The following is a 27,875-nucleotide window of genomic DNA, read 5'->3' as shown; positions in this document are numbered from 1 at the left end:
TGAAATTTAATTATGAGTAATAAATTAAGAATAACGAGAAAGGAATTTTACAGTGAAGGCTACGATTTTTTTAAAAAATAAAATGTATGTATAAATTACACGTAGGATTTGCACCTGTTGTTAAAATATAAACAAAAGATTTTAGCAAATACGAACACCTCTGACAACAATGACATGAATTTGAAATCCATTTTTTCAATTCGATAAATTCCTCGTTCGAATGCACACATCGCTGACTAGTGTATTGAAGTAATGAGATTATTGGTGCATTAGTGTAAGGTGCCGGGGGTAACACCGCCTCAGTCACGATTGGGGGCTCACACGACCTTAAAATAGGATATATAACGCGCGGTGAATGGGCGATTTAAACGACAGATGTTCTTGGGGAGATGAAAACTCCAGTCACCAGCTGCGAGAAACAAAGATCACCTCAAAGCAAACAAAGAAACCCCTTCCCCAGGTCTATCCGGCGAATAATGACAATTCCTCGTGTGGAGGGGTAAAGCGGACGCAAGGCAGACTTGAATGTCCCTCCAGTGATAGACAAAGGTCTAATACAGAAAATCTCTTGTAATGTGAACAGATTTAGGGAACTGGACGTAGGAGATGTTATCAGAAATACTGGCTCTTTTTGTTGTCGTTGCTGCAATACTAAGGTGTACAGGTATGTCAATGTCTAATTTCAAGCACTCTTAAAATAGAAAAAGATTTGATAATCATTTGTATTAGTGCTATTATAATCATTTGTAAAATTTATTTTATTAATGCATTATAGTTTCAATAGTTATATCAGTGCGACAAGGCAATACCAGTAGAATTTTTTTAAAGAAGAAAGTTACACTAAATGCAAACTGTAGGTATAATATTTGCATATTCTGAAAAAAGGAGAGAGAGAAAAAGAAATAAATCGTCTAAATTTGATCTATTTTGATAGAAATTTTTATTTCGTCGTTGGAAAATAAAATGATCATATTATACTTGCGTATAATTAAGCAGTAAGAAAAAAGTCTGAACCTAGAAGGATATTTGTAAGGACAGAGAAAAATAAAAATAAAAAAAAAAAAAAGACAGATGCTCCGTTTGTGACCCCTTACCATGATAGTTTGTGTCTTCGAAGACTTCAAAAGAGTCTGTTCTAAATCGTACTATGTTGAACTTTTCAAGCCGTCCTCTTTAATCGATTTAGAGATGATATTCTTCACAGAACTTTGTTTTGCACTTCAAGAATATTTTTATTAACTGGAGAAAAATTTGCAGACAAATGTAATGTAAATACTCCAATATAATAATGTTTATATATATTAAAAAATATTCTATTCCTAATAGTTTAATATGTGGTTTGGAACAAACCCTTGACCAACATTACCGGAAAGAAAATGATGATATATAAAAGACTTCTATTTTTTGAGTACATATGTTATTGTATATAATAATGGGTAATTTTAAACGTATTAATTTAAAAGTATTTAGTTGTAGGAGAATCTGCCTTTATCTGTACCAAAAAGGAAGCTGGAAAACAGACAGTTGAGCTTCGTTGCCCCACTGGAACCGAAATACAAATCAAGGAGGCGGTCTATGGCAAGAACAAGTGGCGACAGTGTGTTTATACCGTGGGGGACTGCACAGAGCATATAGACATTTCCGAGGAGTGCTGCGGCCACCAGAACTGTAACATTACTGTGTGGCGGATTTATTCCATCAAATGTGAATACGTCACTTTCTTTCGCGTCATTTACGAATGTGTGGAAGGTATTGTATTTCATTTCATATTAGTCTTATTTTATTTCAAATTTAATTTCATTTATTCTTATTTTCCTTTAAAATAATACAAAGTAACCAAGAAAACTAAACATTTCTTTTATCCACGTCGTTCAGAGGGTGACGCAGAGTGTGAAGACGAAGAGGACCCAGAAAAATACGACCCGGATATCCTAGATATTACGTCACATTTCAGAATACCATTGACGTCACCTAAACTTCAGACATCCAAAGCAATCACGCAGAATCAAATTACATCAACCAATCGTCTGTCAAAATCCATTGGCAGCGATCCAATTCCATCTTCAGCTATGTCAACTTCAACTGAGGAGGACCAATCAAATGGCGGTACAAAGCTATTTACCTTTTTCCCTATGATTTCTTATTCTTTATCTTAATTACAACTTGGTGGAAGACGTATACATGACAAATCTCATTGTCATGTTTGAATTTTTGCACTATATGTTGAGTGAACACCACCTCTTGGCCGGACTCCACCAAATGACTGACTAGACACAAAACCCTAGAATATTTTCATCTTTAATAAGCATTAATTTAATGTTGATTTATAATCTGTGTTTGCAGGACTAACAGTGATCGTATTGTCTGCTGTTGCAATAGCCATTTTGTTGGTGTGCATAATTATTGTCGCCTTCTTTCTTAAAAAGTTTAAATGGTATGAATTTTTTATCAAAATCCATGCATATCAGTCTATACTTTCAATAATCTTTTCAGTCCAATATTTTGTGCATTGATATCTGTCATATTTTCATAGGCAAGGGGAGAAAGAATGCATTTATAATATATTCGCCGGATGGTGCAAACGTCATCCCCCTGACGGATGTGAAAATCCAGATGCTGAGCAGCCCCCTATGTCACGTGATGTGACATCCCACACAAACAAGAACGATGTAAATCAACAAAACCGGGAAAACCTACAAAAGCAGAAAGTGGCTACATCTACCACAAGAACTGTTTCGCGTGATGTTAATCATAATGATGATTGCGTCAGTAGTCAAAAGAACTCTACAGAAGGTTCAAACGAAGAGAACCATTACGTCATCTTTGAGAGTATTAAAGGAGAAAAGTATAGTAACCCAGTGCTCCAGTCTCTGACTGCCGGACGTGTAGTCCTAGACCAAAAGGCTTATAACGCCACCCCTGTGGTCTCAGAGGGGCCGGGTACCACTGCAGTGTAAATATTTAATCATAACTGTGTAAAGCACATAAATAATTCTACCTCTGTGAAGACCTTTATAGTCTTGGTATCCACAATATGTTCACGGGATAAGCTTTATACCAGCTATATATTCCAACACTGCCAACCAATATGTACACTGTACTATTTTATAATCCTATCCATTATATATTTCTGTATCATTGAAGATGTGATCAAAGTTTTACACTTTATAATCAGCGTGTACTTCTTTAATTGGACATTTTCTCAAAGAAAAAGTTGCTGGGTCATATCATAAGAACGTAATACTAGTACCGTTTAAAAGGAATTGAAAATTTTGCCCCCCCCCCTCCCCCTTCAGAAAAATATAATATCCCAGGGAAAAATTAAGAAACAACTTTGATCGGGACTTTTATCATGTTCAATCATGCAGAACTTTCAAGCTAACCGACTTTGTTTGAAAGAAAGACTGATAGTAATTAGAATGAATGATGTTTAATGATGCATGAAATTAGGATGAATGACCAAAGGAGTGTACGAAATTCAGTGATAGATTGAGCTTTGTAGTTAGATTTGAAACACGCTAAAATTTTTTTTACGAATATACAGCCATAATTCTACAATATTTCGGAATATTAGTCAATAAATGATTAAAATACTTGCAAAGAAAGATGTTGAGGAGATTATAATCAAAGAATGCCATATGTTGTGTAAACACAGGACTATACGACATTTTGCTTTGCTTAATATTTAAGATGACAAAAATCTATAGATGATTTGTCACTTTTGTGTCTCTCTACAAATGATTTGTAAATAATTTTATGCATAATTTTTTCTCTCCCATTAAATATTTATTTGTGAAATTGGTGCGTGTTTCTGCTACTTTTTTTTCTACCATTAAATTGATAATTTACTGTGATGAAAAAAGTATTTCTCAAGGAGACAAATCAATTTCAGAGATGGATGCAATGATGTTTTAATTCCATTTTTTTTTTTAGATGACTCCAACTTTTATTTCGTAAACCGTACCCTTTACAAAACCCCGTATCATCAGTTTTTAACAAACTTTGTTTGTATTTCGAATTAATGACTAAAAAAATTACAATTTCAAGGATTTATGGTGTTTGCTTGAGCGACTTTGTCCTTGTAAAATTTCCTCGGTTTATTCACCATCACACACGATGGTCAGATAGAATTCTTTGTAATTTCTTTTTTTTCATTAAAGTGACAATAACCAGTCTAAATGACCTTGGATCAAAGCTGTGACAGACCCATGATCCATTGGTCATAAGAAAATTTAATAAAATGATTAAAGAACTACTGTATTTTCTACTTATGATCAAAATAGCCCCATCTTGGACCTGGACTTGAAGGTATAAATTTAAAGCTTTTATTTAAAGACTCGTAATCTGCATGCAGATGTTAACTTTTGTTCTTCTTTAATAAAAATGCTTATTTATATATTTCAAAGTAGATTAAAATTCATTTAGCAGTTTCACAGAAGTAACAGGAAACATAATGAAATATAAAGAAAACGAACATATTGACGCTCAAAAAGTCATTGAAACAATACGAATTTTAAGCAGAGTAAATAAATACCTCTAAAACATCAGAGGTTGGATCAGATGTCATGGAGGAGTAAGCATCTTATGACGATCAGTCACACCTGCTGTGTGCTCCTAGTCATGATCGGGCAAACGAAAAAATCCGTAGATAATTCAGTGTGAAGACAATGGCCTAGCAATTTGAATGAAAAACACCAGTTATAATAACATAGGAATAAATAATTTGTCATTAATTTTTACCATTAAAAACCCTCGTATCATCAATTTATTTGTCAATAGCTTGCCTCGTTTTAGAAATTGTTTGTACGTAGAACATGCTCTAAGTGGGAGACATAAACTTCACATGCAAATGATAATGACAAATTGCTACATAAATAAGGGAGGGTGACGATAGAAAAGTTGAAGTCATCAAGTTTATCTTAAGGTTTAGTTGTTTTTATATTTTACTAGAAAAAGACGCTAATGGTAACCTAACAACAAAACTTTAGGATAAACTAGTCACTTCAACCTTTCTATCGTCAACTTCCCTTGCTTTTGTAGCAATATAGGCCTACCCTTATCACCTGTTTCTGGGGTTTATGTCTCCCAGTTGATTCGATACGCAAGAGCATGCTCTACTTACGACCAATTTTAAAAACGAGACAAGCTATTAACCAACAAGTTGATGAAACAAGGATATCTACACTCTCGTTTGAAGTCATCAGTTTGCAAGTTCTATGGTCGATACAATGACCTTGTCAGCAAATACATTCTATCTTTGGGGCAAATGCTGACTGCATGTAGTTTTCATACTAGTTGTTAGGCCATTATTTACACACTGAAATTTCTACGGATTTTTTCGTTTACCCGATCAGGACAAGGAGCACACGGCGGGTGTGACCGGTCGACAGGGGATGCTTACACCTCCATGGCACCTGATCCCGCCTCTGATGTTTTTGGAGGTCCGTGTTTGTTCTGCTTTCGACTTGTATTGTTTAAATGAACTATAAGCTTGAATACTGTTCGTTATTTCCATATTTCTTGTTAATTAACCATAAATGTAAAAGTTAAATGCATCACATTCTTCATACATAATATAAGGTATACGAAAGTTATGAAAATAGGAAAGAAAAATTAGGATAGAGAATAAGAGTAAAGATAGCCAACAAAAGCATCGGAATAAAGAAATTCTGACTAAATTTTATATGAAAAAATGATTTTAAAATGCCAAATTTATATTTTTCTCTCTCTTTTATTTCACATTTTGCTTTAGTGGTGCCGTTATCACTAGATAAATCAATATCAAACAGTACATTGACATACATAGGAAATGAATCATCAGGATTGATAATTTGAAACCGTTAGCCTGAAAAAGAAAAGATTGCTTATTACTAAGAAATGATCTCAACATATCATTGTTTAATAAGTAAGCTATACAGTGTACCTCAACTTTACAACTTTTATATGGACTGCATGAAATGTAATCAATTGTATCAATAATACTACTGTATACAGGGTTATTTTCGCCCCATGTTATTTTCGCACTTGCACTTACACTTGCGAACAATTTTGCCCCGTTTAAAATTCGCCCAATCACAATTCTGTTTAAGAAATTATGCTGTGTTCCTTGAATTTGCTCTGTTTTAAATTCGCCCACTTGTGACAAGGGCGAAAGGGGCGAAAATTTCCCTATATGCAGTAAACCATGAAGATTTACAAATTCTTTTCGAATTATCTGCACTCAACTTACTTGAGATCGCTGTTTAGCTGAATGATTTTCTTTTCCTGACGATTGAAGAAGATGTTGTCTCTCAGGTTCATCTACAAATAAAATTCGTTCTCTATTTGAAGATTTAAACTAAATTTGATCAGATTTAAATTTCAGTTCGCCATTCTTCATATTCGATTACCTTTCATGTCACTGAAGTATTTTTCACTTTCTAATATAACTTCAATGATGATGTATGTTACAATGTAAGCTATGACGACATTTGATGTCCCCACAGGTGTGTTTGACTTTTCCAGATTGACTCCAAAATAGATCGTTATTGCTAGAGAAGAAAAAAAGGACCTGCATACTTAGTATATGTCAGTTTTTAATAAACTGAAACAAATAAAGTTTGATGATATTTTTTGGTAGAATTTATGAAAGACGTGTTCAGTTCATATTCGGACAAAATACTTAATTACTCTGTATAGTATCCATGTTTATACCTACCTGCTAGGATTTGTGCAGAAGTTCCAATAAACATATGAAAATAATAAAAGACGTGTCGGTATTTGTGACCAAGATTGCAGCGAAAGAGGGCTATCGTTGGCTGAAATTTTAAAAGAAAACATTGGAAGAGATATTGGAGGTTGTAAGTGAGTAGTAGCTCAAGAAAATTGTTCTGTTTGCTCGAAGGTAAGAACATGTAGTTATAACATTTTTTTTCTGTAAATTTATGCATAAGCATATCGCCCCTATCATAAATCTGTAAAGATATCAATAGTTTGTCTTAACTGTATGGTCTCGATTATTAATTCTTAATCTAAATTATAATTGAAAGGAGAAATCAACGAAACGTTGGTATCATTCCTATAATTTTGAACTATTTTGGTTTCGTTGATGTTTTCTTATAAGATATTAGTTATTCTTTGATATTTTCAGGAAACACGTTATGTTTAATTTATTTTTTTAGTTCAAGTCTTCAAGAAGTCTTAATTTTCTATATTTATAAATATTTAGAATGATCAGCTTTTCAGAATATGATCAAAATGTCAAAATCATCATAAATCCATAGACTTGTTTTGCAGTTTAGGAGGAATATTAAATATTCATGTGGAGGACAAGTCTTTAAAATACAAATGCCATTTAAAAAAGCAATAAAATATCATTATCATAAAAATTGTAGTTGTGTTGCAAAATAATGTCAACCTGAGATTAAAATAAGTCTTTAAAAAATACAAACATTAACAACAGTGAGTGCCATGACTGCGATTCCAAGCCCTGGATGGTACCTCAGATAACTACTGCAATCTGTCTCCTGTCAAAATATTTATAAAAATATATTCCAAAAATGTAGATATGAATGATGCTCATCATATGACTTTTATCACCAAAATCTTCAAAAAAAAAAAAAAATAAATAAATAAATAAATAAATAAATAAAATAAAATAAAAGGAAATGATAGGAGGTACATAGAAACTACAATATCTGTGTAATGATAGACACGCACCTGAAGAAGGGTACCGACTTGTATGAAGATTATTACAAATGCGGCAGTAGTAATGATAAATACGAGTGACATTACTGTTCTGTGTATCTGAAAATATAAAGAAGCATCTGACACTATAGATCTAACATTTATAAATGCTACGTTATTGTGAAAAAAGGATCAAAATTTGATTTTGACATTTAATTTGTAAAAGTATACTTTTGAAACTAAGTTATAAAGTATACTTACAGCAAACCAGACTTTGACTCCGCCAAGCATCATATCCCCCGACTCCGACTTGTAATAACGGGCAGTTATTATACCAATACTGGACAGAAATATCCATGCAAATATCATTAAACTTCCTGAAAAATAACGATAGGTAATTATTGCGAGAATTCTAAAATATTTTCTTAAACCACACAACATCATGTGTGATATCCAAAGGACTCGTTTTCGAAGATATGAATCAAAGGCTGTTTAATGAGAATCTCCTAAAAAGAAAAAGTTACGATTGGTGTTGAATACTAAATACACTGTATTTCATTATATATATATATATATATATATATATATATATATATATATATATATATATAACTTTTTTGCCAAAATTGTGACCTTTTAATATTAAATGAACCTTATAAAAACTATTAACCATGTAATTTATAGAGAAGCATGGACTGTTCTCCAAACCCAACCGTCTGGTTCAACAAAAAATCGACTTTTTCTGCACTGACAACAGGAATCTTCTCGTGTCTCTTGGGGGTTCCTGTGAATAACATCAGTTAAAAGGCTATAATTTTATCGTATTTTTTGAAAACTTAAACATGCATCAATAGTTCATAGTTCTTTAACTTTCAAGCATACACAGAGTAACTTGAACTTACGTTTGACTGCTTTTAATATAACAATAAACATCCATGCATAGAAGTTAAGGATATTTTTGAATTTCGAAGTTTTTTTTTATTGTTGTTTGTCTTCAAAATGAAGCATTATGTCGACTAAAGCATGCAACAATAATGCAGGATGCCTTTAGCTGTTAAGGTGCTAGTCTCAACGCCATTATAATTTGCATTTAAATAAAGCTATGTATAATTGATTTCATTTCCTTAAAGACACTATTATCATTTCTAATGTTAGCTGTAAATGATATACATGTATACTACATGTCGTATATCAATGTTCTTACCCACGGTGACTGGTCCGTTTCCGAGTATTATGTAATATTTTTTCATTAAACTGTATACATTGCCAAAATCCCCGGTGACATTAATTTTGCGTGAAAAAGAGCACTTCAAAATCTGACCGATAACGGAAGTCGTTATGTTGATCAAGCCAAGGGAGGTCTGAAATAAGATGCAAAGATTTAAAGACAAACATTATCCTAAATTCACGCCAATTTTTAAAATTTATTTTAAAGTATAGTCAAGTAAGTCATCTGATAGAATAATTTGCAAAACAAAAGAGGAAAATCTTACGTTTGGTAATACAGAGAAACTGTACCCTTCGTTAATGCCCTCCAAAACACGTACTTCATTATTATAGAGAATACACATCACAACGCTCGTTTTCGACTGAAAGTACAATCCACATAATATTGTTATTTTTAATGTTACATTCCTTATTCTTTTCTTTTGAAGTATTCAATATTCTGGAGCTCTGTCACACCAGGTCAAGATCTAGTAAATGAGTTTGGACTTTCTCTTGGTGCTAGATTCATTATGACGTCATAATTGATTTAAACTTATTTTTTCCCGTACTTTAAGGCTTCACTAGAATTACGTAGAAAATAAAGCACTTTCATGGAATTCAATTTGAAATCATGTCAAATGTAACCCCGATACCCTTATTCCACTTAATATCATTTTAAAGTAGGGATCAAGAAGATATGAAAAACCGTTTTCTGAGAGACTGTAGGCAATATTGATACATTTCCTCTTTCTGAGATGGAAAAAACTCCCATATTTATACCAGACTTTCTTCATTTTTCATTGAAAATGAGTAGTTTATAATATGTTTTTCCGATATGTTTACCCCAAAATTATGTCCGGATACACCTTATTTTACCAAGATATATTCATAGAGGAACATTAAAAGAACGTGTATCTCAAATTTGAGAAATCTGTGGGCACCTTTCATTCACTAGATCTTGACCTTAAGAGTATAAAATATTGAAAATATCAGTATGATTTTAAATTTTAACCATTTTGCCTGTTGGAGAAATTCCAATTGCAATCCATCTGTCTATTTGATTTTTTAGGCGAGATATAATACTGAAATCAACAAATTTTCCTTGTCTTCTCCATTGGACAACGGCGTCACATTTCTTGCCGAGACATGGTTTAAAGCAACCAAAACCTTTCCTACAGTGGGGATAGTCGAAAGGCATCTGGAAATAACAGGTGTGACACAAAGTCAGTCTGGATTACATATCGTTTAAATGAAGGCATACTAATTTACCTGTTAATTAATCTTTAAATTTTTGTTTAAAAGTCATATTTATATTTAACATTACCCCTTTTGTGCTAGAGAATGGAACCGGCGTGGTAGTTTCTTCCATTTGTGTGCTTGAAGAGATCGGCATGGTAGTGATGTCAGTGGTAGGAACTGTAGATGGAGGAAGATAATCAACCCTCACAGACTCAGACTCAATATTTTTCCAAATGATTTTAAGGGACTGAACAACTGTAGCCCTGCAAAATGGAATGGATTTGAATATACATACTAGGTATTATTTCCATTTTTTTTCTTTTTAAAAGATATATATTTAAAAAATTAAATGATTAATTAACTAATTAATTAAATTAAATTGATTAATTTAATTAATAACAAGATTAGTTAATTAAAGTTAATTGATATAAGTTAATTAATTCTTATATAGACATAGACAAAGACAATAAATACAAAGATATATTAACACAATAATTCGACTGACAATGTTAAATCTAAGGAAACATCAATGACCATCAATTGATTGTTATACTCTACAAAGTGTTCAGTGCAGAGATTCAGATTAAATATTTACTTTAATCTTGAAAAAAAATCCTTAAAAAATATGTTCTACCTGAACTTTACTATTCCTTTAAAACGATTTGTTGGATTCCAAGAAAGAATACAGAGCAACTTTGGGTTATGATCTGTATGAGTTGCACCCTTTAAATAGAAATGATAAAATTAATATCATCCAGGAAAAAGAAACAAATATGGCTCGAATAATTTGAAGTAATGACTTACTCCAATACAACGCCTTTTAGCATTATCGGGTACTTTAAACTCGCCTCCTGTGAATCGTATTGGACTTGATAAGTTTGTAAAAACCTCCAACAGAAAACCTTTGAAGGTCGTCTGACCATCCTTCGACGAAATAGTGACTGAAAGAAAATATAATACAAAGGTTTCTTCCAGTGTCATATCAGAACGAAAATGTTAATGAATTGCTTCAATAGATTGATAAATGATAATTTCATGTTTGTCATAAAAAGTAAAATTATCATGTGTCAATTATATATCCCAATGAATTCGAAATTAAAGATACTACAGAGTCTGTCATATCTGTGTCATATTAGGATGTTTAACCGACTATAGAAAATAAGGGACAACGAACAACTAAAGATGACTTCAGCTTTTCCATCGTCAACTTTCCTTATTTATCAGCGCTCGCTCCGTGAACGGAAGGTCGTGTGTTCGAATCACGGCCGCGACTGACCTAAGTCGATAAAAAAAAAAATAGGTAGCAACTGTTCCTTCGCCAAGCGCTCAGCTTTGAAGTGAAAGTTGCAGGTCCTTCGGATGAGACCATAAAACCGGGGCCCCGTGTCACGGTAGATGTTGGCACGATAAAGAACCCTCACTGCTCAATGGCCCTGAGTGCCGAGTAAGGGTCTAAATTTGAAGCCCTTCACCGGTATATGGTGACGTCTCTATATGAGTAAAAAATTCTCGAACGGGACGGAAAACAACACACAATCAATCAATTAATCCTTATTTATGTAGTAATATTCCGCTATTACCTACATATTGAGTGTTTATGTCTCAAAACTTATTCAATAGTTAAGAGTATGCCCCGCGTACGATCAATTTTATACCAAGGCAGGCTACTGACCGATTTGATGTTACACGGATTTCAACAACCTCGTTTAAAGTCAGCTTTTCTATGTTTGTGGTCGTTATAATGACCTTGTTAGCAAATACAACCTACAAATGGGTCATATTTTGACTGACATATTTCATTCCAAATGTTTGACCTTTGTTTTTTTTCTAAAATTTTCTACGGAATATTCCTTCTCCCTGATTAATGCATAAGGCTCACGTTGGGTGTGAGCAATTGACAAGGGATGCTTACTCCTCGTAGGCACCTGATTCCACCTCTGAAATTTCAGGGGTTCCGTATTTTATGCCCTGTTCACAGATTTATACGCATTCTTTTTACAAAAAGATCGAACACTGTTATTTCCATATTTTTTTGGTCATTTTAGCGTACACTCTACATGACTGGAATCTACAGCATAGGGAGATATTTTGCAAACTGCAACCTTACTTTTCTTGGAAAGTTTAAAGATGTTCCCCATATTTAACGCAATTACAACTTCATTCAAGCAAGATGGCCATTTGTTAAGAGGCTTCAATGGAAAAAATGAATAAAGTATATATACTAAAAAATTTTATGATATACACACATACAAGACTGTAAACCCTGTAATCTAGCATATACATGGTATCAGTATCTCAACAAATTTAAAAATCTACCCAAATCAAAAAGCTTTCATGCGCATTTAATTTTTTCTATCCCATTGGATCTGGGGAAGCAAATTTTTATTATATTTTTTAATCATCTTCTCTTTGAAAGGATACAGATTTTAATCCAGATAGCCAAGGGTGCAGTAATACAAAAAGCTTGAATTGGCAAAGTTGCTTTAATTGGTTGTCAATATACATGTATATTAATTTTTAATTTAAAATTAATCAAAACTTTAGAGGACTTAACATGCTTTTTATATATGAACTGTAGTATAAATTTAATACTACAGTTCATATGTATGAGTACCTACTTGTTAAATTATTTTCCGTAGTCAAATGGGAAGATGACATTGTAATGACGTAAGGTGATGACGTAGTTTGAGGAGGGGCTCCATGTATGGGTGTCATGTTGTCACACGCAGATTCAGGTGCTCCAGATGGGTAACCATGGCATCCACAAAGTAATATCAAACCCACATATGCGATGAACATGTTACCTGATCAAATGTATTTGATTAATTAATTTATGTTTATAAATTAAATTTAGAAGACCAAGATGATATTTGTACATTAGCAGGTACTTAAAGGTAAAATGGGAAAACAATCTTCTTCAGTTTGTCAGTATCCCAGCTTGGATGGAAATAATCGTTGGACTGTAAATATTAATATAATCTGACAGTGTTTTTCAGCTCTGAAAGTTAAAGAGTGTATGACTGATACATTTCATCCAAGCGTATTTTACAAAATATTGCTAATAAGCTTTATAAAATATACATCATTGAAGAGTGCCAAGTAATGCTTTAAAAACCAAGTAAATATAGTTTCTAATTGCATCGTCAGCCTTTCAGAAAGATCAGAGAAAGATTTTTATCATGAGTCGAGAGCCACGTGTCACATGTACTTTGCAATCAGTCGAAGGAGCGGCCGACCTTTTTCTGGTTGTTTTAGAAAAAGAGACGGTATTTTGTTCTATGGATTATATGGAATGATTTCTCATTGATAACATAAATTAAAAAAAATAAGAATAAATGTTCTTAAATTTTGATTAATATTTAGGTCTAAATGGTTGTTATTACGTTGAAATGTATGGAGATAACGAACACTATTAAATTCGTTTTATTTCTCATCAGATATTTGATTTACAATTTTATAAGAGAAATGTTACATGATCTGCTCCTCAATATGAGAGTGCGTAAGATATACGAGGGTTGTCCGTAAATTCGTGGACAACCTTGATAATAACTGACAAACATTGATAAAATATATGAAACTATTATTTTCATTAAATTCATGTGTTTCATTTCATTATTATGCAAGTTTTCATCACAAACAAAGCACAAATAGTTATATTTTTAACAGATACAAAAAAGACACACACTCATACCCTGAGCACTAAAATGAAAATTCTTTACGTTACCCAAAGTCAAAAGCTAAATACATTTAACTTTTCTCAACGTAGTCACCGTTTAATTCAACACATTTCTTATGTCGCTTTAACCAGTCATCAAAAATGTGCACAAACTGTTCTGGTTTCATACGTGAAATAATATTTAACACTTCCTGTCTCAGATCCTGCAAATCATTATACCTCTGTCTGCGTAAAAACGACTTTATGTATGGAAATAGAACTGTTAGTCGCCGATCACTGACAATCACGTCACGAACTTCATTTTTTTTTTTACAGTACTGCGATCTCAGAAAGATGGTCTTCCTTTACGCATATCATCCTGTAAACTGTCCCTTCCGTCCGAAAATCTGTTCCACTTAAACACTAAAGAACTTCTTACTTTATTATGTTTTCCCGACTGTTTAAGGAATTTGGGTGTCTGGTGGTGTTTTTCCGGTGTCTACACAAAATTTAATCACTGCTCTCTGCTCCATCTTTTTCGAAAACGTCCATTTTTCAAACAATGACGATCCTGTCTTAATAATTAGATTCTAACCTCGATTTCTCTGCCATTTCGAAACTTTGAACATTCAAATTTTACGAGTTTGACACTACAACATTTGTCAATGTCATAATGTGAAAGTTATCCAAATTTTTGCAGAATTTCATAAAATACAAATGAAATGTATAAAGTGACAATTAACTTTTTAATTAAAACATTGCCGTGCTCCGGGTCACCATCCCAAGTCTTATAACGAAGTCATAATTGTAATTATACATTTAAAATTGAATAAAATTTTACATTTTGTAATTCACATATAGTAAAGGTTATAAATATGCTAATAATAAATATCTATGACACAACTTTTATTCACATTTTAGCTTGTCCACGAACTTTACGGACAACCCTTGTAAACACAAAACGTAAGGAGTTCCGGAATATTAATTTTAGTACTAAAAGTTAAAAAGTTTTGAAAGTAATTTCCTTTAATACATTTCAGTTACAAATACAATGGTTATTTTTCTGCACTTCACATTTATAGTGATACATGTCTATCAATGGTATTAACGGGTGAAAAGTTTGTACGTCCTTTATGTCAGAAATCATTGAGACATTCATAATTATTAAGTTTTGATATACATGTATGTTACATTTGTCTTCTTCATCTTTAATCTAATTTGATGATGATACATATCTATCCATTTTTTCCAGTTTTTATATCCATGTTTTATTTTGATCGATATATTACAATTCACTGAAAATTTAAGTACTATAAACGCACAGGAAAAAGTACAGTTTTACAATAAAATTGTATCACAAACCTTTTCAGATTTGAATTTTTTTTTTCTTAGGACTCCTCTTGTGAAAATACTTTACAATGCTAAACATTAATCATTTTTGCGGCCACTTTGATGCTTAGTATCATTTGCACTTGCACTTTATGTACGTATAGATCTTGCAATAAGAGAACTACATGAATTTACCTTTTATTTTCTGTTGTTATCCTCGACGGAGTATCATAGTAAAAGAGCATTAACTAAATATCCTCAGGTTCTCAGAGTAACAAGTCCAAAATATCCTGTATTACCTAGCATGGGGGCCTGCTGAAATGTTAAAGCAGCTACTCTAACGATGTATATTCTTTTAAATATGGATTTAAACATCAAATTCTTAGAAAACTTTTGTCATATCCTGGCTAATGATGTTGAAAATCGTCTTATTTTAACAGAAGATAGACAGCATTTAAATACACGATTAAAATCTTGCAAGACATTATATTTTGCATAAGATTTAATCATGTGATACTAGGATAATATGCTCAAAATATCTTGAATTTTTGATAGTATTACGGTATAAGCAATCTTTTATTGAGGTGCACTTTTACCATGAGAATAAGAAATCATACGATTAATTAAGGAATGTTTTTAAGTTTTGTGTCAGTTATTGGTTTGTAAATCACACAGACTTGTCACGTAGGCATATTTCATGAAGCGCGCTAGCGCTTCATGAAAAATATGCCTGCGTGCAAGTCTGTGTGATTTACTCACCAATAATTCACACTTAGCTTAAAAACATTCCTTATATTTACATTTTACAAGTTTAAAAGCACCAATTATATACTCAATATTTGAATATCTTGCTGCCCTTTATCGTTACATTTTTATTAACGTCTCTGCAGCCTCATTGTGACGTCACTTTAGCACGAGTTTCACTGTGTATATTTCTACGCATGAGTATACACAAAAATGACTTTCAAATCAATTTCACAGTTCGCTTAGTAGAAAAACACAGCAAATGTAAATATTTAATTATGGCCTCCTTTATAGTGACCAAGAGTTTGCATTTTAATATTAAATAGTGTTGCATTTTAATATTAAAGATATTAGCATTAAACACTGGTTACAGTGCAATGCAGTAACGACATAATGGCATTTTAATTTTGTACATTTCAATGTAAGACATTAGTTGAATAGTTTCTATTTTAACTGAAGACGTAATCAATTTAAGGTATATGTTATATGTAATAAGAAATGAATATTTGTACATTTTTGAAACTGATCATTTGCAGTGAACGGAATCACATTTTTTCAGAAATTTTTACTGTACTATTTTAATAAAAGTTAATAGTAACAATCGAAAAAATAATTATATAATCAATGCACAAAACACTGTCTGGTCAATTAAGATATGAATTTTATAATTTATCGATCTGTTTACATAATATAATTATGTTATTTCTTATATAATCACTTTTAAGTTCTTCAGTAATTGTCGTTTTAGCATTGAAAATAAATTAGATATAAGAATAGATCTCACCTCTTGCAACTTCCAGTATATTTCAAATCATTCCAGCTCTTTCATAGTTCCTTCTCACCATAACCAGAGCACAGTAGTGACTTTATTTCAATAATTTTTTATTGTATTCATTGCCATTCATTAAACATATCAAGGCCTTTTAGTCTTGGGAACAATTTTCATGTTAATAAGTATATACTGTCATTCTCGCTGCCTTAAGACATCACATGACAAGTTTATTTATAACTCAGTAATTTCTTTACCTGTGTATTTACGGATTTATTTGAATTATACCATTCCACGTGATGTGATTCGATTGAATACAAAACACAATGATGACACTAATTTTGACAAGTTATATAACCATCCACCTGGTAAATCATTATCCCTTTAAACATGATCAGGTAGCAGATATATTGACTGTTCTTTTTTGGTCTGTCGTGTTCTATCTTACAACACATATAATCTGTGTTGATGTATCGTTTTCGTAATTATTTGGTTTTTAGTTTATAATTATATTTACGTTTTCAGGATCGTCATATACGATATGCAAATTTTCATTGCTATGAACACTTTAATGCATGAAATATGGAGATAGCGAACAGTATTCAAGCTCACAGTCGATTTAAATAAATAAATAACAAAGGATTTCATATGTACGTGCACTGTTCTTGGTGCAAAAATATATATCGAAATAATAATCACTCAATCAATATCAATCGACATCTATTCTATATGTAGACTATTAACAGAAATATATTTAGAAGGTCCTACTATTTTTGTTTATAGCACAATCTATCTATAATATAAAATAAGATTCCTTAAAAGGAAAACAATGATTTTAGTCCTAAAGATAGCGGAAAATAATTATCCAGTGGTATGTTCATGTCCTCGTCTATGTAATGTCAAAACTTGAAGAAAAAATATTTTCAAAAATTTATTAGTAAAAATGTTATTATCACAGATAGTTTTTAATTATTGCGACCTGTATCTCTATCAATCTTAAGATGAAATATAAATAATAGTTGAGGAAACATAGATAAGGTAAAAGTGCAATGTACTGCTGTAATCTCATCTTAACATATGTATTATTCAATTTCTTATCAAAGTAAGAAGGGTAGTGTTAAATGACTCGTAACAGTCCCATTGTTAAATGCTCGTTACACAAAAAGAAAATTTAAAATGCTGATCTATTAAATCATATGAGGAACATATGTTTAGTCAGCAACATATTCATATGTAACAAAAACATGCTACGAATCGTGACATGTGCAAAAAAAATCAAAATAAAGTGAAATATTTGGTTAAAACACTAAAATCTTAACTGCACAAATAAATAAAAGACAATAGATATGATTAATATAATGTGCTTGACATTTCGAATTCTAGATAAAGAATCTAAAGAAATAGTCAATTGCATTCAACTACATGGAGACATTGGGATTTTTATATTTGATTTACATGTGTATTTTTACAATGACAATTTTTCTTCAGCAAAAATCTGAAGAATAGCATAAGTATACGTGTTACAGAAAAAATAGTTTAATTTCATTGTAACAAATGGTCTTAAGAATAAAAATTAAAAAAAATGTCACTCTAAAGTAATGGGTATGAACAAGATATTGTTATCAAATTATTACGTAGAAGAGAAGTTCTCAGAGTAAATTGCACTATATCATACATATGACATATATACCAAGCTGTCCACAAGGACATAAAATGAGAACAGATTTAAGTCAATATTTAAATCTTCAATTATTTTTGTTTAACACGCGTTTAAAGAATCCCAATTTTGTATTATATTCAAATACAATGCATTATTATTTTCTTTTTAATAATTGCAAAAATTATTCTAATTCATTTGAAATGTTAAGTATATTCTCAATTACAAGTCGTAAGAGTAGATCTATATTTCTTGATAAAAATTAAAAGAGTACCTTGCTGTAATTGTTTGCATAAATAATACATGTGTAATAAGAGAAAAGACACACATTCCTTGGTAACAGGAAAACTAACAAATGAGTCTATGATCTATCAAAAAATATCTAACAATCCACATTTAACTCTCTCTCTCTCTCTCTCTCTCTCTCTCTCTCTCTCTCTCTCTGATGATAACAGAAATATTCGCTCTTGCTATGCCGATGCTACAAAATAAATAAGTGCTAGACAATACACTGACATACACAGAACATGGAGCATCAGGATGGATAATTTCACACCATTCACCTATAAAAGAAAGAATAATCTTATCTCAGGGTATTGGGCTATTATTTCTCGTCACTGTATGACCATTTTAAATCACAAAATTCATACACAAAATATTACAATGATGCGAATGATATACTGAATTACTTTTGTTTACGTACTTTAGACTGTGATTTTGAGGAAGGATACTCATTATTTTTGTTTACGTACTTTAGACTGTGATTTTGATGAAGGATACTCATTATTTTTGTTTACGTACTTTAGACTGTGATTTTGATGAAGGATACTCATTCGCAGCCGATTTAAGAAGAATCTGTCTCTCTGAGTTATCTACAAATATATACTTAATTTTCAGTATACAATGATTGTAAACCGAAATAAATAATAATAATAATGATAACAATATATATACAATCAAAATTATTAATAAAAATATTCCATTTAAGTTTATGTATTTACCTCCACGATTTCTGAAATATTTTTCAGATTCTAATATAAGTTCAATGATGACATAAGTGGCTATATACGTTATAACGATGTACGAGACCTCCTCTGGTGTGTCTGACTTTTCTAGATTCACTCCAAAATATATCGTAACAGCTGCAAAAGAAATCAGGTAATATAAAAGATTATAAAATTTAAATACTGCAATACGAGAACTTAATTAATAAAAATCTTGGAGATAATCTGATATTTTAACTTTTAATTAAAGGTGCTTGGACACAGATTTGAAGTTAATATTTTCTCAAATTTTCGGTATAATGATTAAATTGTTAATGTTTACGTTTCACCGGGTGTGTTCAATTTGTTAAATTCTGCACACATCACTGAGCACGGACTGACAATACTGGTGAGTTGGTTTTGCTTTCTTGCATTTCTACTTTGAATTTCCTGGATTATAGTTTGAATAAGTTTCATTAATTCACAACAAAAATTTTACTTTTCTTGAGTATTAAGGATAAAGTTTGCTTTATGAAAGTGCTTAGGATGTATCAATCAAACGCGTCCCGAAATTTGTAGTTTCAATAATTTCCAGATAAAATAAGTTTTTTTTATTTTATTTCCGTTTGAAATGCTATAGCAACATATAAGTCATGATATTATACCGAAAACTTGAGAAAATATTAACTTCAAATCTGTGTCCAAGCACCTTTAAAAGCGTAGCTTAAAGTTTTTATGCTACTTTAATGAGTTGGTACTTTGATTATTACTAAATCCAATTAATATTTTTGTTCATATAACTTTTACAAAAATATTTTTTTAAAAATGAAGAAAAATTCATAGTCAAATCTAATTTATTTTGACCAAAACTTTTAGTTTGGTCATCATTGTATTGTCATTGTTTCAGTAGTTGAAAAATACATAAAATTCCAAATAATAATAATAATAATCGTGCAAAAACAATGCAGTGTATGATAGAACGATATATGAAAGATTAATTTTTAAAACATTCTATTACCATGTTTAACTTGCATAGATTACAGAACGTTGAAAATCTTCTATACTCATGAACATATATCGGGAAAATTGCATAGACGATTACAATAGCAGCAAACCCTATAGAAGAGTTGTGAAATCTATATTCCCTGGTTCCATATTCCAGGGTGAAGTTAACATTTGTTGAAAATAAATAGCGTTGAAGATTTCAAATTAATTTAAAATCTTCATTAATCTCGGACTCATTTTGATCGCATGATTATAACATCTAGCATCCAGCCCTCGGTCAGATATATAATTGTATATAAACTGCTACCAATAATGTGAAATTCACGTTCCCTGGATCCAGACCCCATGGTTGAATTGATATATTAAATTACATTTTGTTTTATGGAAATCGTCTTTATTCTAAAGCAAGTTAAAGAGGAAAAGATTCATGCATTATAATAATATCATGAACATGAGTCCTCATCAAATTTCAACATTCATGTCACAGGAAGATAGCATTTCAGTCCCAGGTAGAACTTTGTTTCTTACAGCACTTGAAACTCATGAAACTCAGGCCACTTTCAAGATCATTGAGCCTATTGAACTTCAATTGAGTTCATGTTACAAATAAACTAGATTTTAATTCTATCAATTATTTTCTATAACTTTTAATACTAACCTGCTAAGATCTGTGCAGACGTTCCCACAAACATATGGGAATAATGAAAGACTTCCCTGTATTTGTGACCGGGACTGCATCTGAATAGAGCCATAACAGGCTGAAAAAAATTAAAGAATCTATTAAATAAGCCTTCGAACTATGTCAGGAATGGAACGAAAACGAAAAACACAGAAAATTTCACATTAATTTTTCCATGAAACAATAGATGTCGACATTAAAGGATGAGAAATCAAACCCCGCCCTCCAAATCCGGAATTTTTCATTGATTCTTCCAAAAATAATACAAAGATTATGCTATCATTGAAAGAATAGTTCAAATTTATACACACGTTTACAACAGTCAATGCCATGACTGATATTCCGAGTGCTGGATGGTACCTCAGGTAGACGCTCCCTTCTTTTTCCTTACCAATAATCAAATTATAAATACTGATATTTGCATGTATATTGTACATAGTATTTCCAAGGTTTAAAAAAAGCAACTGTGAATGAGAACAATAATACAGAATTGATACTCTTTATTGATTGTTTAATAAGATCAGAAAGTAAAATAAAATACGAAAGATAGAGATCCAAAGGAAACTCAGACATAGACGTCGTCGAATACAGCCTATGTATAGATTCATATTATAATATGTAGATCTTTTATTAGAAATAAATGAAATAATTAAAGCATAATTATTGAAAATGACGGAAATATACCTGAAGAAGGGAACCGACTTCAATAAAAATTAATACAAATGCTCCTGTGGTAACAAGAAACACGAGTGACATGACTGTCCTGTGAATCTGAAAACAACAGCATAACAATATTGAAACTACTGCCTGTATTTGTAAGTAACCTTAATAAATACAGATAAAATGCAGGTGTTTTGAAACAAAATAGCTTATGAAACAGGGATGCGATTGTCATATGAACATTTTGTAGGTATATAGATGTTGCAAAAATACTTCAATGCTTATTTGCACCACAAGGGTAATCTATTAACGTTGACTTACAGCAAACCAGACTTTGACTCCGCACGGCATCATATCTTTCCATTCCGACTTGTAGTAGCGGGCAGTTATTATGCCAATACTGGACAGAAATATCCATGCAAATATCATTAAACTTCCTGAAAAAAGGTTCCATTTATTTATTTCAGAAAGTAATAACCTGCAAGGGAAAGAACGTTTCACTTGACAAATTGGGGAAATATATTATGTTTACATAGATATCATAAAAATCCAATAAAACTTTTTGATATGACAATAATTATACGAAAATGATTTTTGTACATATGAAAACTCACCATGTAATTTGTAGAGAAGCATTGATGGTTCCTGAGGTTTAATATCCTCATTCAACAGAAAGTTAACCTTTCCGCCACTGACTTCAGGAATTTTCTCATGTTGCTGAGGTATTCCTGTGAAGAAAAAAAGGCTGTATTTAATCTTACTATTTTTCTTTACCCACTAATTAATATTTACATAAAACATGCACTTTGGATGGAAATTAAAATGTGTAGTTATATTTACAGCTGTGTATTAGAAAAACAACATCCATAATACTACTATTTGCTTATGTTAAAAAGTTCAAATTATAAATGAATTTAGGCGTTTTTGCTTGTTAGTTATATGTATGAGAATATCTATGGATCCAATATTATACATTTATTGACTGGGTTCGAGGGCAACATGCGTTTTGTCGGACCCAAGAACCAAACTGTTTGCCTGAGGCCGTTAGGGGTCGACAAAACGCATTTTGCCCGAGAACACAGTCAATAAATGTTTTGTTATACCTTTAATTATATATTTTATCTTTTTTTTGAACATACATGTATGTCGACCACTAACGAATGCAAATGAGATTTAGCCGACCCCGCCCATTATGTGACGTAAGCGGTCCAACATCTCATCGACAGGTCCAATATCTCACTCTGCGGTCAAACATTGATTTTTTTATGCCCGCTCCGTAAAACATTGGAAATGTTAGACTTTTATTAGTATTGATTTATATAGGAACAAATTTTTAAAGGTATAACAAACAATGATAAAAATGGAACGAAATTTTCTCATTCGGCACTTTTTGTTTGAAGATTATCCTTGATAGTTAATGAATGAATACAACTGCGTAGTATAAAATTTTGTCACCAGTTTTACCGTTTTTGACCGGTCCGTTTCCGAGCAACAAGAAGTATTTTTTGTTTAAGCTGTAAACATCTTCAGAATCCTCAGAGACATTGATTTTTCTTGAAAAAGAGCATTTCATAATTTGACCAGTAACATTAGCAGTTATGTTGAACAACCCGAGTGTGCTCTGAAAAGAGATTCGAACATTTAAGAAATTGGAAAATATATTCTACCTTTTCAAATTAAAATTACTCTTCATCTAAAACTGAAGATTATTTAACCATATCATAAACAGTTATAATTACTTTACTGCAGTAGATGTAATTCTAACGTAAAGTAAAATAGGCAAATCTTACATTTGGCAATATAGAGAAAGTATATCCCTTATTTATTCCGTCCAAAACTTCAAATTTATCATCGTAATGCATACACATCATGACACTTGTTCTTGGCTGGAAAACATAAATATAATTATAATAAAGGGATGGTAAGGGTATCATATTTCTTGAGATTTTTTTTGCCTGAAAGATGTTCAAGAAGATGACGCCTTGAAAATGTACAACATAAAATCTAGCAGACTAAGTAAGACAAATACAAACCATTTTACCATTTGGAGAAAGTCCAATAGCGATCCATCTGTCGTTTGGATTTTCTAAGCTAATTATAATGCTGAAATCGACAAAATTTTCTCTCCTTTTCCATTGGACGACGCCGTCACATGACTCACTAGGACAAGATTTGAAGCAACCAAAACCTTTCTCACAGCGAGGTTGGTCGTTAGGTGTCTAAAAATGGCAAGCTTTATCACAAAATCAAGAAATTAAAAACATTTGTGTTGATATGTTCAACGGACGTTTCGAAATTTTTTTTTTTTTTTTTTTTTTTTTTTTTTTTTTTTTTACATTTTTTCATCGAAGCTTGCCGGTTAAAGCTACTCCTTCTATTCTTTTTCATTGTTTATTTTAGCTTCTGAATTCAATCAAGACATGACATAATTGCTCGTATAGACTCATACCACCGTGACAGGAGCTGCAGATGGAAGAAAGTAATCCACATTTAGAGATTTGGACTCAATGTCTTTCCAGAATATTGTATAGGACTGTACAATTGTGGCCCTGAATTAAAAAAAATGAACAGACACTTCAGTTTTGTACAATTTCCCTTTACAAAAGACATTCAGGCATTTATTTCGATTGATTTACTGGGAGCAGCACTGTCAAGACTAAAAAATTCTAGTTACATAGCTTAGAACGGAGTAGCCTGAAGGATATTTAACAATATCTACTTTTTCATCAATGTTTACGTACCCCCTAATTAAGAAATGTACATCATAGAAGCTTAGCATTATATGTACATGTATTTCAGAAATATTTCTTAGAAAAACTTGAATTTTACAAAGCAAATATTTGTCTGTTGAATATATATTTGTCAAACTACCTGAACTTAACTTTTCCAGTAAAACTTGCAGTCGGTTTCCAAGAAAGACTAATAAGTAATTTTGGGTTTGCATTAGAATGCGTGGCACCCTGCAGTCAAAGCATAAAATTAAAGAATATTCTTCAAAATCTTTCAAGTATGTACCATACTAGCATTATAGTGAAAATTTATAGGCAAAATTGAACTGAACAAAAGTAAGTTTCACAATTATTTGATTTCAGTATGTGAATGTGAACAAATAAATGTATAGTGTAGATAATTTACCCCATTACACTGTGTATGAGCGTTTTCAGGAACCGTAAATTCTCCATCTGTAAATTTTACTGGACTTGCCAAGTCTGTATAAACCTCTATTAGAAAACCTTTAAATGTCGTCCTGCCATCTTTAGGAGAAATTGAAACTGAACGGAAAAACAAAAATACAGTTAGGAATATAATAACACTTTCTCAAAATTAGATTATTAACCTGAGTAACTTCAATCATATGTGCAATTAAAGGTTGATTGTACATTTTATCATTTCTTTTATCCCTCTCTTTGTTTAGATATAATCAAAGAACCAATAAAAACATGATCATACCAGATTCAGATTCGAAATTCACAACATAAGGTCAAAGTTATTATTTTTTATATATCAATAGATTTCTTTTTGAAGACGTACTTGTCAGATTTTCATCAACAGCTAACTTAGAAGCTGACAGTGTGATGTCGTAAGGTGTTGGCGTCGTTTGAGGAGAAACGCCGTGATCTGGGGTCATGTTATCACATGCCGATTCAGGTGCTCCAGACGGGTAACCGAAACAACCGCAAAATAAACCCAAACTCAAATAAATGACGAGCATGTTGCCTGAAACATATGTTCATGAGTTAAATATTTGTGAAAATGCAATTCAAATTAAGTTAAAAATGAAGCAACGTTACACGTGTCTGTCTGTCTCCAATTATATCCGAAGTTACATCCTCCCATTGGAAAAATTTATCGAACTTTGAAACGTGAAGGAAAATATTTCCTGTTTTGATTACTAACAAATTGTCGAGACTATCTTCCTTGAATATCACATAAATAAATGTGTATGCAATCGTGGTGCAATCATGTAAAATACTTACTGTAAAGAGAATTATTTCCGAATGAAAGTTCAATTATTTTAATGTTAGAACATCAAATCATCGTTTGGTAAATCATAGATATGTTATCCGGGTACCACCGCACATGTTCCCAAGGTATGATTTATCACATGCAAAGTCACATGTATAAGTATGATTACATTGCACAACTGCCTTTAATATCACATAAAAACTCAACATTCTGTTAAATTCTTTCTCATTTTATTTGGTTTCTGATAAGTAAAATTAGAAATTGTAGCTGGGAAAAGTTAAAGTAATAATTTGTCGATTCAAGGAAAAATAATATTTACTACCATATCAGATGTCATGACTAGGTGACCCATATTATTACCTTTTGTTTACTTTATTATCTGTGTCTTTAAATTCATCAATAAAATTGATATCGTAGTAGTTATTACACTTCGTATACCAAACTAAATAACTTCGCACTTTGCATATTACAGGGATATATAGATGTTTCTTATTTTCTAGGAATGACTGCAGGAATCGAAATATAAAATATTTGTAAACGAATTTTCAATCAAGCCCTGTCTATGTTAAAATGTCAAAGTTTATTGAGTGTAATATAAATCTTCTAAATTATATAATCTTCATAATATCTTCAACATACATGGATTCAAATAGAAAAGTCTTCTTTTTCCCCTTTGATTTGAAAGAATTTCAGAAAGGATTACCATACATTGTTTTATATTGAAATCTTTAGTGACAAATCAATGAAAATTATAATTATTTAGTTAATTCTTGATGACATCTTAGTATGAATCTATTTTCTGTAAAACCTCCCTTCTTTAATAAAATGATTATCATAAAACACGGTTGACCAGTAACAGGTGATCCAGAATCCTAATTAATGATATAAATTTAGTATTATTAAATTGATACTTTTTCATGAGACATGTATATAACAAAAATATAATGTTTCTACAAGAAAACGATAGCAAATATATGTTTTACAAAAATGCCATTGACATTTTTTCACAGATAATGTTGGAAGTCACACTTTTATTTGCATGATATATGAAGATAATGAACAGTAATCAAGCTCAAAGGTCCATTGAAACAATACAGATCGGGAGCAGAGCAAACAGGAACCTCTGAAAACATCAGAGGTAGGATAAGGTGCCATGGAGGAGTAAGCATCCTCTGTGGACCGGTCAAATCCTCCGTGTGCTACATGTTATGATCGGGTAGACGGAAAAATCCGTAGACAATTCAGTGTGAAAATAATGCTTTAACAATCTCAGTCAACATTGGACTTAAGATAATTGTATTTGCTATCAAGGTCATCGTATTGACCATAGAATTTTAGAAATGACTTTAAACGGGACTGTTGATATTCTTTGTATCATCATCATTTATCAATAGCTTGCTTGCTTGCTTCCTTTTCGAAATTGTTCGTACGTTTGTTTGTTTGTTTGTATGTTGTTTAACGTCCCTCTCGAGAATTTTTCACTCATATGGAGAAGCCACCACTTGCCGGTGGAGAGCTGCAAATTTTGTCCTATACTCGGCACTTACGGCCATTGAGCAGTGAGGGATCTTTTTCGTGCCAGCACCTACTGCGACACGGGACCTCGGTTTATACGGTCTCATCCGAAGGACCGGTCTCCACGTCCCACAGTGGGATTCGAACCTGCGACGTAAGGATCAACTCCTTACTCCGCGACTCTAGAGCAGACGCTCTAACCACTGCGCCACGCGGTTGTTCGTACGTAGAGCATGCTCCGGCCTGCATATTCATATTTATTTATTTATTTTACGTTTATATTATAAAATCAAATAGCCTAATTCAATAATTTTTAAAGATGAAAGTAATTGGTGACCAGAAAGTCTAAACAGAGCCATGAAATCAAAGTTCTTTTCAATGATAACAATATATATGTTTGGTTTGGACAACTCATAAAAACGGAAATTCAAATTTTAAAGTTATCAATATAAGATAATTTCCAGTAAAATTACACAGGTTTCTTTTTGACAATCTCAGTAGTATGAGCATCAAACCTGTTTTCTAGGGGAAAAAATAACTTACCTTTAAAATTCCCGAAAACTATTGATAAGGTCTGTGTCACCTGTTTATCCAGAATGTATGTCATGGGATCATTTTCCACGTTAATTAGTCCTGTATGCCTTTATTGCGATCACAGGTCATTAGGGCTCTCTATTTAACACACTGCAGGTAAACAATGTTTTTTATGCTATGGTCATCTGTGTATTGTGTGCACACATGTTTGAAAAATATCCATCTCTAATTCCCTTTATTCATCACATTTGCCACATAATATTCTTATA

At 31.8% G+C, this 27,875-nt stretch overlaps 3 protein-coding genes across 5 annotated transcripts; 1 reads left to right on the top strand and 2 right to left on the bottom strand.

The window, feature by feature from the left end:
• Window positions 1-255: 255 nt before the first annotated feature.
• LOC133185841 (uncharacterized) lies at window positions 256-3,771 on the top strand. The gene is made up of 5 exons (XM_061321131.1): window positions 256-664; window positions 1,471-1,749; window positions 1,876-2,106; window positions 2,344-2,434; window positions 2,534-3,771. Exons 1-5 carry the CDS (start codon window positions 607-609, stop codon window positions 2,955-2,957), a joined length of 1,083 nt encoding a protein of 360 aa, XP_061177115.1. The 5' UTR covers window positions 256-606; the 3' UTR covers window positions 2,958-3,771.
• A 1,940-nt stretch (window positions 3,772-5,711) lies between these two features.
• On the bottom strand, window positions 5,712-16,699 carry LOC133185840 (putative ferric-chelate reductase 1 homolog). Of its 3 annotated transcripts, none has more exons than XM_061321129.1 (16): window positions 16,623-16,699; window positions 12,729-12,914; window positions 10,915-11,051; window positions 10,745-10,833; window positions 10,196-10,373; window positions 9,884-10,069; window positions 9,159-9,254; window positions 8,870-9,026; window positions 8,336-8,449; window positions 7,927-8,042; window positions 7,699-7,785; window positions 7,431-7,505; window positions 6,698-6,797; window positions 6,390-6,530; window positions 6,230-6,300; window positions 5,712-5,845 (listed from the first exon to the last, which is right to left on the bottom strand). In XM_061321129.1, the coding sequence occupies exons 2-16, from the start codon at window positions 12,907-12,909 to the stop codon at window positions 5,732-5,734; spliced, it is 1,842 nt and encodes a 613-aa protein (XP_061177113.1). In that variant the 5' UTR covers window positions 12,910-12,914; window positions 16,623-16,699; the 3' UTR covers window positions 5,712-5,731. The 3 variants fall into 3 exon arrangements, with proteins under 3 accessions (XP_061177113.1, XP_061177112.1, XP_061177114.1); XM_061321128.1 differs by lacking the exon at window positions 16,623-16,699 and adding an exon at window positions 15,290-15,391; XM_061321130.1 differs by lacking the exon at window positions 16,623-16,699 and adding an exon at window positions 14,006-14,140.
• Window positions 16,700-18,734: 2,035 nt separating this feature from the next.
• Window positions 18,735-25,303, bottom strand: LOC133185727 (putative ferric-chelate reductase 1 homolog). Its single transcript, XM_061321027.1, has 15 exons — window positions 25,123-25,303; window positions 24,727-24,863; window positions 24,463-24,551; window positions 24,041-24,140; window positions 23,625-23,810; window positions 23,382-23,477; window positions 23,047-23,212; window positions 22,206-22,319; window positions 21,913-22,028; window positions 21,616-21,702; window positions 21,243-21,317; window positions 20,911-21,010; window positions 19,266-19,406; window positions 19,066-19,136; window positions 18,735-18,827 (listed from the first exon to the last, which is right to left on the bottom strand). The coding sequence occupies exons 1-15, from the start codon at window positions 25,301-25,303 to the stop codon at window positions 18,735-18,737; spliced, it is 1,752 nt and encodes a 583-aa protein (XP_061177011.1).
• Between the last annotated feature and the right edge of the window lie 2,572 nt (window positions 25,304-27,875).

The sequence above is a fragment of the Saccostrea echinata genome, unplaced genomic scaffold (assembly GCF_033153115.1).
Source record: "Saccostrea echinata isolate AGI-Se365-2 ecotype Australia unplaced genomic scaffold, CSIRO_AGI_Sech_v1 ptg000012l, whole genome shotgun sequence".
Lineage (NCBI taxonomy): Eukaryota > Metazoa > Mollusca > Bivalvia > Ostreida > Ostreidae > Saccostrea > Saccostrea echinata.
The sequence above is the reverse complement of the archived record's forward strand: the minus strand, read 5'-3'. Positions and strand labels throughout refer to the sequence as shown.